The sequence below is a fragment of the Chlorocebus sabaeus genome, chromosome 25 (assembly GCF_047675955.1).
Source record: "Chlorocebus sabaeus isolate Y175 chromosome 25, mChlSab1.0.hap1, whole genome shotgun sequence".
NCBI classification, from domain to species: domain Eukaryota; kingdom Metazoa; phylum Chordata; class Mammalia; order Primates; family Cercopithecidae; genus Chlorocebus; species Chlorocebus sabaeus.
Window position 1 is genome coordinate 47,090,382 of NC_132928.1, and position 12,743 is coordinate 47,103,124.

General features: G+C 47.9%; 1 protein-coding gene across 5 annotated transcripts in view; it reads left to right on the forward strand.

Annotated features, from left to right (window-relative positions):
- Positions 1–7,593, forward strand: part of RGS8 (regulator of G protein signaling 8) — a 42,599-nt gene extending 35,006 nt beyond the window's left edge. For all 5 annotated transcript variants that reach the window (XM_007989268.3, XM_007989265.3, XM_037985851.2 and 2 more), the window contains 2 exons: positions 1,130–1,296; positions 2,523–7,593. In XM_007989268.3, the coding sequence (XP_007987459.1) occupies positions 1,130–1,296; positions 2,523–2,705 (350 nt within the window). In that variant the 3' untranslated portion in view covers positions 2,706–7,593. The remainder of the gene's footprint in view (positions 1–1,129; positions 1,297–2,522) is intronic.
- Positions 7,594–12,743: the final 5,150 nt, after the last annotated feature.

The following is a 12,743-nucleotide window of genomic DNA, read 5'->3' on the forward strand; positions in this document are numbered from 1 at the left end:
TTGCAACCCCATCCAGGTAACAGAATGACACTGCTGACTACATTTCAGTAGGTAGTTTACTTTCAGATTTTTTGGTAGTAGCAAAGGATGAGACATTCACATTCCCTCTAGCTCATCTTGTAACAAGTTTTGTGTTTCCTCAGGATGGTTGACTTGGATTAGGTTAGAGAACAAATAATTTGACCTAATTATTAAATAGCAACATAGCTCACCAATAGACCTAGGGAACAGACACCTGTGCCCCAAACATTACTACACCTTCCTAAATGTGGCTTTGTAATATCATTATGACTCTTTATTTTATTTTATTTTATTATTATTATTATTTTTAATGAGACATATTTTTGCTCTTGTCGCCCAGGCTGGAGTGTAGTAGTGTGATCTCGGCTCACTGCAACCTCTGACTCCTGGGTTCAAGCGATTCTCCCACCTCAGCCTCCCAAGTAGCTGGAATTACAAGCATGCACCACCACACCCAACTAATATTTTGTATTTAGTAGAGATGAGGTTGTATCATGTTGGCCAGGCTGGTCTCGAACTCCTGACCTCAGATGGTCCACCTGCTTTTGCCTTCCCAGGTGCTGGGATTACAGGTGTGAGACACCGTGCCTGGCCCCATGACTTGAGTAAGAAGCATGACTTGCCTCTGAGGACACTCGTGTGTCTAGGATAATGAAGTCTTTTTTTTTTTTTTTTTTTGAGATGCAGTCTCACTCTGTCGCCCAGGCTGGAGTGCAGTGGCGTGATCTCAGCTCACTGCAACTTCTGCCTCCCAGGTTTAAGTGATTCTCCTGCCTCTCTGCCAAGTAGCTGGAATTACAGAAATGTGCCACCATGCCCAGCTAATTTTTTTTGTATTTTAGTAGATATGGGGTTTCGCCATGTTGGCCAGGCTGGTCTCGAACTCCTGACCTCAGGTGATCCACCTGCCTTGGCCTCCCAAAGCGCTGGGATTACAGACATGAACCACTGCACCCAGATGAGAATGGGGTCTTCAAGAGGGTGTGGAGGAGCAGTGAGCTTGGACAATTAGGGGCACCCTCACACTATTACTTCCTTTCTTTCTTCTACAGTTCTTAAACTTAAGCTGCTTCCTATCTCTCTTCTTTTCTTCCTCCCACATCCACAGATGGGGTGGCTGCATTCCGTGCCTTCTTGAAGACGGAGTTCAGTGAGGAGAACCTGGAGTTCTGGTTGGCCTGTGAGGAGTTCAAGAAGACCAGGTCAACAGCAAAACTGGTCTCTAAGGCCCATAGGATCTTTGAGGAGTTTGTGGATGTGCAGGCTCCACGGGAGGTGTGTTGGCAGCGGCGACCATCCTGTCTGTCCATGGCTTCTGGCCTGTATTTCTCTCTCAGAGAGGATCTGAGCCAGGCTTGATGAGGACTTTCTTATACAAAACTGAACCTCATCGCTCTGGTGGCCCTTGATGAAAAAAAAAAAAAAAGAATCATTTTTAAGAAACAGAAACCCAGGGCTTCCATCAGAGGAGCTCCATTAGGAGTGTTTTAGTTGTCTGTCAGTTAAGCATGTGCTAGCAGGAACTATGTTGCTACAGAGATTTTGCAAGAATAAATGCTACCGAGTCTATGTTCGTTTTCCGGTGGAAGGCAGCATAGCTTAATGAAATGTGGATCTGCTTTGAAATCTTGTTTCAATTTTAGCTCCACCACTTACTAGCTAGGAGATCTTGGTCAAGTTACTAAACCTCTCTGGGTCTCAATTTCCCCAATGTAAAAGGGTACCTACCTTTCAGAGGATGAGAAATGAAGCACCTGTTCAGTATTTGCCACTGCTCATTAATGAGTAATTATAATTATTTATATTATTTAATTATAATGATTTATAGTAATAGGATGAATTTCTATTTTATTGCTGTTCTGAGTTATAATACAGAATTTTACTTGGGAGGGGAGGGTTTACATGAAGAAAAATGTTTGCTACCAGTTTAGGTGCAGTGCATTTTTAGATTCCTTCAACTATGCTTTGACTTGGGATACAAGAAGTCTTTACCAGTTGTCTAGGATGCTACAGGCCCTTTATAATGCTGGTTGGAACAGAGATGTACATTCTAACCAGGGCCTCCCTCCACAAGGCATTTGTTTCCTTAGGAGACAAGATAAGACAGGAGAAAAAGCTTACTTCAGGGGACTTGCATTAACAACTGGCTTGGATCTATCCCTTTGCCTGCCAGGGTGAAGGTCCCTGGATTAGGGATTCAAGTAATTTGGGATTTTGCCTTGGCTCTGTTGCTAACTTTCCATACTACTTTAAACAAGCTTTGTAGTCTCTTCTTTTCAGTACTGTTGTCTATAAATTGGGACTGAGAATATCTGGTCGTCAGACCCCGCAGGATTCTTGCTGTGATCAAAAGGGATGACCTCCATGGAAGCAATTTGAAAAGCCAAAATTGCCTTAAACATGTAGATGCTGTCATTAATAATTATTGCATAGTTAGGGCCAGCTGCCAGAAACCTTGGCCGTTGAAGGCCTATGACCTTGCTCTCTGTTTGTATCTCTAGGTAAACATTGACTTCCAGACCCGAGAAGCCACGAGGAAGAACATGCAGGAGCCGTCCCTGACTTGCTTTGACCAAGCCCAAGGAAAAGTACACAGCCTCATGGAGAAAGACTCTTACCCCAGGTTCCTGAGGTCCAAAATGTACTTAGATCTGCTGTCCCAAAGCCAGAGGAGGCTCAGTTAGACCTCAGAAGTGGACTCCTGGAAATCACCGGCTTTCCCCCCCTCTTGCTGCCAAGATCATATTCTAATGTGAAATGTCATAGGTGTTCAAAAGCGGTGGCATTGGGGGTGGGAGGCTGGGGGTGAGGAGGGAATGAAGGGCCATTCCAAAGTATGACCCAGCTGCTGGAGCTTGGACTCTATTCCATTTACCCATGTTTGTGTTTTGGTTAGTGGTAGCGCCTTGCCGCTGTCACCCTTTTCTGGGTCAGCAACTTGCCCTTCATAATGCCTTGGGTCACCTCTGCTGAGAGGGCAGATTTGCTGTGCTAGGCTAATCTGTAAATAATGCAAATGCAATTCCCACCACCTCCACACCCTCCTCAGTTAGGATTCCTGACTCCACTTGTTTTAAATCCCTGGGAGGAGTAGCTGAAAGACTTGGGCTCCACTCTGTGATTTGTAGTGGCCAGCTCTGCTCACTGGGACCTCACAGCTTAGGAGAGAGGTTTCTGTGGAATTCCCAGTTTCTAGTGCTGTCATTGACAGGTGACCTCTCGGAGAAGGAGTGAAATCCATGGAGTTGTTTGTTTCTTCCATTTCCATTGGACCAGTGTGAAAAACTGTGATTACTTTCCATCTTGGCCTAGGAAATTCACAAGACTACCCTACCCTTACATTTCCAGAAAGAGTCTTGGGACATGTCCTTCATGACTTCTGAAGTGGAATTGCCATTAAGAAAGATACAGCTTACAAATCTTCCTCAATTCTACGAAGAACTTTTCCAGAAGTCAGGAGACGAGAGAAGGTAGCACCAGTAGACTTCTATTCAAAAGGGTACCATATAACCTGTCTGTTGCTCTGTGTCTTCTCTGCCCTCACCTCTCTGCAGCATCATACATCACTGATCTCTTAGGATGACAACTTGGCAAAGGGAGGTGAATTCCTGTAACATGGAGTGCTCCCATGGTGCCTAGTACTTTCCCTGTATCTCCACCTCCCCCCTTCCATGCCGGTCATGTAATTATGATGGGGGAGAATGGGAATTTAGGCTGAAACTCTTTCCAGCATACTTCCTGGGAACATGCTTACTTAGAAAGATCTCTCTCTTGGATACCATGAAGCAGCTTCTTTCTTGATCTTTGACCTTTTGGAATTGAGCATGAAATAGGAGGTGTGGCTAAGAAGATCACTGTGAACATCTGGACGTGGAGAACCTTCCTAAAATGCTTTCATGGTATCCTACAGCTGCTGTTGGAAGTGTGTCAGGCAACTCTTCATTGGAGGATGAGTGAGCAGCCTGGAACCTACTCTAGCTACCCAGGAAAAAGCTGACTTTGGCACAAGAGTAGTGCCAAGGAGATGAACCTTTAGCAGAGAGACCAGAAAGTGAAAGAGGGGCATGCAAGAGGCTGATTTCCAGGTGGAGAGGATAACAGAGTGGAGTTACTGTTGGAATAATTCACGACCAATGGATTTGGATTCACTGCAGATCTACAAAACTTTCAGCTTGACTAAGTGGAACAGCACATGATTAGGCATAAGCTCTGTGCAGGCGATTGCAAACTGAGCTGAACCATTCTCGTTTTACGGGGTGAGGGGCCTTTTAAGGTTATGCTGGTGGTGTCCTAGTGCTTGTGTTCCTCTCCGTTAACTTTGAGAATCTCTTGCTTTTTTAGCTATAGCTAGACCAGGCCAAGAAGGCCCTTGAGTCCCACTAGTGCTAGGGCCCACTGCACTGCCACGGCACATTGTTATCTGTGAGTGAGGGTGGGTGTGACTGTGTGAACCTCAAGGGGAGAGAAGAACACGTGTCTCCTAGCCCTCACACCGAAGAGACCTGTGGAATTTTGTGTTCGAGAACTCCAAAGCCTCAAATGGGTGATCCTAGTTAGATCAGGTAGTATCCTCCCAACCGTGGTTAAAAAAAAAATCATCATTCTTTTTTAGATAAAGCTGCCAGAATTAATTTAATGATTAAATTCTCTAACAGGGTATTTCAAACATTGTTTACATATGAAATGTGCATCTGCTGCCAACTCTACTGTCGAATATGAGGTGCATATAAATTGGAATTGCACAGAGTTATAGAAATGTGAAACATTCTAAAAGGGGCCTTTTTCACCACTTCCACTATCCCAAGGAGAAAAGCCTGAATGAGAGTGTCGTGCTATGGCCTCACAGAGGGGCCTAGAGTTCTTGCCAACTATTGAGGAAACGAAGGCTGCAGATGGTGGTATCATGGCGCCCTGGTGACTTCCTCCCGCAATCGGGAGGTATGAAAGACCCAGCTTGGGGATCCTGAATTTTGCAGCTAAGCAAGGGTATGTGGGCGTGTGTCCATGTGTAGAGGAACGTGATAGCTAAATTTATGGTACTCCTGTGGAGCGTCTCTGTGTGTTTGTGTGTGTGTGACAATTGTGAGCATTAGACTAGTACATGGCAGACATGATCTTCCCATAGGGTGGAGCTTTCCTCATACCCTGTATGCCCTGCTTCCCACAAGAGGCGCGGAGCTCTCCACTCTGATGCCTAGTTTTAGGCATTCTGGTTGTGCCAACCCAGATTTTGGTATGTGATAAAACAAAGAGAAATGTTTACAACATCTAGAGCAATATCCAAGCATACCTCATCCCTGAGCTTCCATGTTTCCCAGTCCTGCCCTCTCTCCCATTGCCTCTTCCACAAGCTCATGTCCTTGGGTATCACTTCCATTTATTGCCTGTCTTCCTTTGCTCCTCAAGCCGGGCCTGTGCTGTAGACTTGCTCTCTGGACTCAAGGCTTGCTGGGTCCTGGGCCTGTGCAGGCTCCAGGCAAGCCAGGGCAGGAGTCCAGGCAGAGCTGTGACTTCCAGAATTGCTCTCCATCCCTGAGTGACCTTGCCCCACTGGAGGGCTAACTTGTTTGGGGGCTGGTGTGAGATTCATCATTGCCCTTGGCAAACTAAATAGAATACTGTCAGTATCAACCATTCATGGCCTTGGGCATCTCTGGGGTGAGGAAGAATCCTCTGAGGCAGGCCTTCTCATTAAACTTGAGCATGCACAGGACTCACCTGGAAAGCCTGTGACAAGTGCTAATTCCCAGGTGCACACCCAGAGATGCTGATCTGATAGACCTGAGATGGGGCCAAGAAATCAATTTATTTAATAAGTCCTAGGTGGCTAGTGGCCTGTGGACTTGGAAAAAGGATGGTCTTAGACAGTGGCTCATGACCTTGGCTGCTCCTTAGAATCACCTAGGGAGTTTTTAAAACCCAGATGTCCAGGTCCCACCCCAGAACAGCCAAATCAGAAGCTTTTGGTAGAGACCCAGGCATCAGTCACTTTTAAAGCTCCACAGGTGACTCCAATGTGCAGCTGAACTTAGGAAGCATTGGTCTAAGGAGGGAGGAGGAACGCAGCATGGGGGATGGGAAGGGGGGAACACAGCTGTGTGGACCAAGGGGGCTGGCACATTTCCAGATGCAAGCACGTAGATACTGAGGAACCTGGCCAGTCCTGGAACCTGACTCGGGATGCTGCCTCGATGCCCTCGGGGTCTGACTTGCTCTTTTGAGATAAAGGTGATTTGGCCCAAGCTGCGTGCATTGCTGGGCAGCGGCCATGCCGAAGGTGGTAGCTGAAGGGATCCTTGGTCGAAAGACGCTCTGCCATGCTTTCCAAGTCCTGTCTCCTCCAAGCTTGTCTCCTAGGCTGTTTCCTCTGTCTGTTTTCCTGTGCCCTTGTGTTTGGCCATTTTTGCATTAGGGTGTGTCTCTGTACCCAAGGCCACACGACAAGGTAGTTGGAACCCCCACTCACGCGGTGAGTGAAGAGCGTCGTGGTAATAATAATAGTAGTAACACAACTTCCAAATTTATCAATGGAGAGTGTCACATCCTGGGGATATCAAGATCTGTGAGGCCTTTCCAAGCCCTCACCATTCCCTCTTTGGTCCCAGGTTGGGTGGGCAGCTGGGAAGGTCCTAGTTGATTTTAATCTCCGGTGCTCTCCCCAGAACTGCTGCTCTGAATAAACCAAAGCTGTGAAAGAGCGTTCTGCGCAGGCTGTGGGACCAGCCTCTGGGTGCAGGCCCTGGGCGCTTGAGCTGGGCAGCTCAGCTGGCTCTGTTGTGAGGGGAAGCTGTGAACTTAACTGTGCTGAAAGCTGGGGAGGGTAGAATGGGGAAGACTGAAGAGGAAGGAGCGGGTGGGAGAGACCAGCCGCTAACATGGTGTCTGCTTCTCCATGGACCAGAGGAGAAGGGATGAGTAGAAAATGCAGAGGCAGGATGGTCTCCCAGCAACAAGAGCGTCCAGAGTTCTCCTGACCCTGTCTGTGCCCAGTTCCACGGAAGGCAGAGGCATCACGGTTTTCCATCCCAGGCCACCCTGCCAAGTGTCAGGCCTCTTTAAATCTGCATCCCTCTGGGTTAGAAGCAAGAGAGGTGGCAAAGTCTCCCTGGCACTGAGAGCCTGTTCCAACGTGCCACTCGGCATGAGATGGTGGAGGAAGAAGCCAAGAGCAGAGATGCCTTCCTGTTCCCGTGGCCTCTCAGGACTCCACAAGATGCTGTGGACCAAGACGGGAGATCTCAGGATGGGGCCACTGGCCTTCCTAGGTTGGGCTCTGGGTCCTTTTAATAAACTGTTCCTTTCCTGGTTCTTACTCCCTTTTGGTCCTTCCGCTCCCTTCCCTCTGCCAGGTATGGAAAAGGTGGCTGGGCTGGGTGTGCGCTCCAACCCCGGTAGCATTAGCTGAGTCACGCGGCGAGCACACAACAGATTTGTAGCAGCTCATCTGCCATATAAACCGCTTGGCTGATGGAGTCCTCATTGAGTTGTTTCATTACCATGTAAAGTGGAATCATGTCTTTCACCTTTACTATAAACAAGGCTGTGAGAACATAATAAACAGAACCTGAACAAGCTGCCCTCTGGTCTCTGCCCGCATTTCTGCCCAGCTGACTCTTTATGAGGAAACTCTCCACATCACACATGGACTTGCTGGAGGGAGGGCACGTGGCCCCGTCTGGCAGCAGCTGGCACAGGGCTGGCCATCAGGATAAGCAGGGGTGTGGGTGGAAATGGATGGGCCTGGCTTGGGGATGAGCGTGGGGTGGAGAGTGACTTTGGGTTATGAAAGTTGCTTTGAAACTGTAAAGTGCTGTCCCAATTCGAGGTGGTGTTTTTATTACCACCACTTGCTGCTTGAAAACGCAGAGAGGAAAAAAAGGGTGAGGATGGTTTGTGTATTTGTTCAGCTGGAGCAATCTGGAAATGCAGTGGGTTGATCTTGCTTAGAGCTGTACCTCACTTTATACAATCAATGTGTCCCTGAAAAGTGTGTATTAGTCATCAGATCTTTAAGTGCCTCTGGTGATCAGGTCCTGTGGAGGGGAGGAAGGAGAATAAGGCACTGTATCTGCTCACAAAAGCTCATTCTTCAAGTGGGGTGATAAGACAGAGATATACAAAACCTTAACCATCCAAATAATTGAAAATACTCTGGAAAAAGTCTGTCTTTAAAGGAAAGCTGATGCTTCTTCAAAGGTGAATCCTTTGGGTTAAAAGAAAAGTCCTTTTGTAAAGCAAATGATCACCCTCAATTCCAATTGGGCAAGGTGTAGTGGCAGGTTGGGCTGCTGCAGACAGGAGTCCACCACTGGGGACGGGGTGTGGCTGGTTTCCGTCTTTCTGGCTTTGCTCTTCTACTCTTTCTACCCCTATTCCCACCTGGGGCTCCTGACCCCTGCAGGAGAGAGTGGAAGGGGAAGGATAAGAGGCCAGGGATGAGGGGTGTGGGCGGGGGGTCAGGCCTGATGTAGATGCCATCTGAAATAGGCTGTGGGCTCTCCAGCCTTGGAGGACTCTATGGAGGGGAAAGGGAAGTCCTTCCTGGTTCATTGGAGACCCTGTGTCTTGGGAATCTGCTCCCTGCAAGTCTCCCGGTGAGGGTGAATGATTCCCTCTGGCGGGTGGACTGGTCCTTCCTGACAGTGCCCCAGCTTCTCTCTGCTGCTGTCCACTTGCCCACTTGGACAGGTCCTAGGTTGAACTCATGGTAGTCTCCTCTCCAGAGGCCCATAGCAGGCCCATTGGCACCACTTGGATCTTATTTTTCCCTAGAATTAGAAGAAAGCAGCTGCTCTTCTTGCTCTGCAGCCTGAGCCACCAGCCAGCCCACTGCTCACATTTTTTATTTTCCAGGCTGGAATAGACACCAGTCTCCCGGGTCCTCAAGCATCAGTGGGGCACATGTCAGGCTCCAAGGACCCACAGAACTCACACTCCCTTGGAATGAGGTGAGAGGTAGGCACCCTGCCCGTCCTTCCAGGGGGCTGGTACTCACAGCACACAAACAGCTTTCTCCGAAAACCTTCACAAGTTCTCTCCAGCCCCTGATCTTTAGCTGAGGGACAGGTTCTCAGTGCCACTCACTGGCTCTCCACTCCCTCCCTGCAGTGTAGGCTTGGTCTGGAACCTACTTTGGTATCTGAGATCACTCTCCTAGACCTTGACAGAGGCTCTTACACATGTAAAACACTTAGCACTATGCCTGGCATCTCGCTAACATGCAGCACATGTAGAGAAACACAAGCCAAGTCCCTTCTGATCCTAGGATCTACAAACAAAGCCATGGAGAGAGAGAGGCAGAAGAGGTCACTGAGATAACTCCCTCTGGAGGATGTGCTTCTTAGTCTGGGCCTGTCTTAGTCTGTTTGGACTGCTGTAACAAAGTGCCATAGACTGGTGGTTTATAAACAGCAGACATTGTTCCTCACAGTTCTGGAGCCCAGAAGTCTGAGATCAGAGTGCCAGCACGGTTGTGCTCTGGGGAGGGCTCTCTTCCGGGTTGTGGGCTGTCGATGTCTTGTTGTATCCCCACATGGTGGAAAGAATGCTACCTAGCTCTCTGGTTTCTTATAAAAGTCACTAATCCCATTCACAAGGGTTCCACCCTCATGGCCTAATCACCTCCCAGAGGCTCCACTTTTAATACCATCCCATCGGGTTCATGGTTTCAGTATATAAGTTTTGGGGTCTGGGCACAAATATTCAGTCCATTTTAGAGTCTATCCTGGTCCCCTATCCAGAAAGGAGAATAAAGCTGGAGGGAAAGGGTGGGGACATGCCTCCCCTGTTCTTGCCTCATTCCACAGAGCAGAGGGACATCCCAGTCCACACCCCAGGTCACTGGCTGGATGCCCAGTCATGGAAACAGAAAAGCCATAAGCCTGAGAGCCTTTGACTAGGGTTATGTGAGCACACTGTTCCTGATCATTTGGGCTGTGATGCCAAATTGGGTTGAATCTCAGCTTTAACTCTTACACATTGTGTGATCCTAGGGAATTTACTTCCCTGTGCCTCAGTTTTCCCATCTGTAAAACTAAAATAATAACAGAGTCAACTGGTTGGGGTCATTATGAACATTAAGCAAGGAAGAACGAGGCACCTAGTAGGCACACAGTGTGTGCTAAGTGGCATCATTCTCTCATATTGGAATCACTAGGGAGTCAAGCCAGCACCTCATTCATAGCTCATTTGCTTCTCAGATAAACGCAAAAGAAAAACACTCAAAGCAAATGGTATTACAGAATCAACATCACATCCCTTCCCTACTAAATTCTAAAATCCCTGAAGGTAGAGAGACTGTAATTCCAGACCCAGACTCCCTGGGTCTCTGTTGTTTACTGCCCTAGTTCCTAAATATTTATTGGAAGAACATTACATCTACAAATATTTTTTGAGCACCTTTTTTTTTTTTGAGATAGAGTCTCGCTCTGTCCCCCAGACTGGAGTGCAGTGGCGCCATCTCAGCTCACTGCAAGCTCTGCCTTCCAGGTTCACGCCATTCTCCTGCCTCAGCCTCCCGAGTTGCTGGGACTACAGGTGCCCGCCACCACGCCTGGCTAATTTTTTGTATTTTTAGTAGAGATGGGGTTTCACTGTATTAGCTAGAATAGTCTCAATCTCCTGACCTTGTGATCCGCCCACCTTGGCCTCCCAAAGAGCTGGGATTGCAGGCGTGAACCACCGCGCCCGGCCTCACCTCTTATAGTCACTGGGGTAGATTGGGGGTGGAGGCAAGAAATCTAAAACCTGGACCCTCGTAGAAGTTACTTGATTCTTAGAAAGACTTAATGCTTTATAAGCTTTGGCACTTTCCAAATGAGTGGTATAGAAAGTAAATGGCTGTGTAATGAGAAGCTGCTATACTAATATGAAACACTTAGGGGCCAGGTACTTTACCAGCAATTTAGATGGTTCATCTAGTTGGGTCCCTGCAACGGTTTATTATTACTATTATTATTATTTCAGAGACGGGTCTCATCTATCACCTAGACTAGAGTTCAGTGGTGCTATCATAGCTCATTGCAGCCTCAAACCCCTGGGCTCAACAATCCTTCCACCTCTGCCTCCTAAGTAGCTGGGATTGCAGGTGTGTATCACTACACCCAGCTAATTTAAAAAATTGTTTTGTAGAGACAGTTTCTCCCTATGTTGCCCAGGCTGGTCTTGAACTGGGCTCAAGCACTCCTTCCACCTCAGCCACCTAAGTAGCTGGAATTACAGGGATGAGCCACCAACCCCAGCTCCTGCAACAATTATATGAGGCAATGTAAGGGTTTGCTCGGGCTACCAAAACAAAGTATCACACACAGAGTGGCTTAAACAAGAGTTTTATTGTCTCACAGTTCTGGAAGCTAGAAGTGCAAGATTAAGGTGCTGACAGGGTTGGTTTCTTCCGAGGTCTCTCCTTTTGACTTGTAGATGGCTGCCTTCTTGCTGTGTCCTCACAATCTTTCCTCTGTACCCTAACCCTTGGTGTCCCTTCCGCTTCTTGTAAGAACACCAGTCATATTAAAGTCCCATCCTAATGGCCTCATTTAACTTAATCATCTTGTACAAGCCCTCTCCCCAAATACAGTCATATTTTGAGGTGCTAGGGTTAGGCTTCATCATAGGAATTTGGGGGACTCAGTTAAGCCTATCACAGATAGACACTGTTATTAATCCCCATGTACAGGTGAGGAAACCGAAGCACAGAGAAGTACTTCAGTGATCTACCCAAGTCTGTACAGTGTGTACGGGCAGAATTGGGATTTAAAACCCTCGATATAGAAGTCCAGAGCTGGTGCTCTGAACCTCTACTGTGCTGCGGACTAGATGTAAATATGGGGAAGGGGTGGGAGTGGGGCAGGTGCCTAGGTGCCAGGGGGCAAGGAAATGGGGGTGGCGGGGTGTTGTCAGGGGTGCTGGAGCTAAACTGCTCATAGGATGTCATGGATGAGTCCACACCAATGCTGGTCAGCTAGAGATGAAGGTAGAAGGAGAAATGGGAGGGTCAGTTCTGTCTGTCTTTTTCTCGCTCAGAAATGTGAGCTCCCGGAGAAGCTGGAGGCCTGGTGGGAAATGTTGGTGGCTAACTTCCTTCCATTTCTTCCACACATGCTGCAAAGCCCGCTGGAAATTGGACTAGCCAATTATCCGCCCAAGATGTTTGTTTCCAGGCAGCGGGTACAGGTGCAGCCATGCGAGTTTGTCCCACATCCTCGGAGCATGTCATTCTTCCTGGGGAGGCAGAGTCCTGGCCATGCCCACAACTCCGAAGACAAGTGTTGGTCCATCCCCTGAATCTGCAAAAAGGAGAGCACATCAGTGGGGTGCAGGCTGCAGGCATGCCCTTCTCAAGGAGAGAGAAGTAGCCCCCATCTCCTCTCACACTAATACCAGCTCACAGGCACCATGAGTGGCAGGGGGCTCTCCCCAGATTCATGTGATGTAGGAATAGAGGTGAGATTTGGATGCAGACAGGCCTGAGTTCGAATCCTGAATCTGTTGCTTACTCGGTGTGTGTGAGATGCTGGGGATGGTACTTGGCCGCTCATCGTCTCAGTTTTCTTACTAGAAAAAGGGGGATCACCAAGGATAAGAGATGATGTGCGAAGCATCTGGAGCAGGACCTGGTATTGAGTAGGTACTCAAAAATTAGAAGCTGTGAGTATTGGAGATATCCTGGCTTGTAGACATCTTGGCACTGGGTCTGTAAATCTTTATTTTATTTATTTATTTTT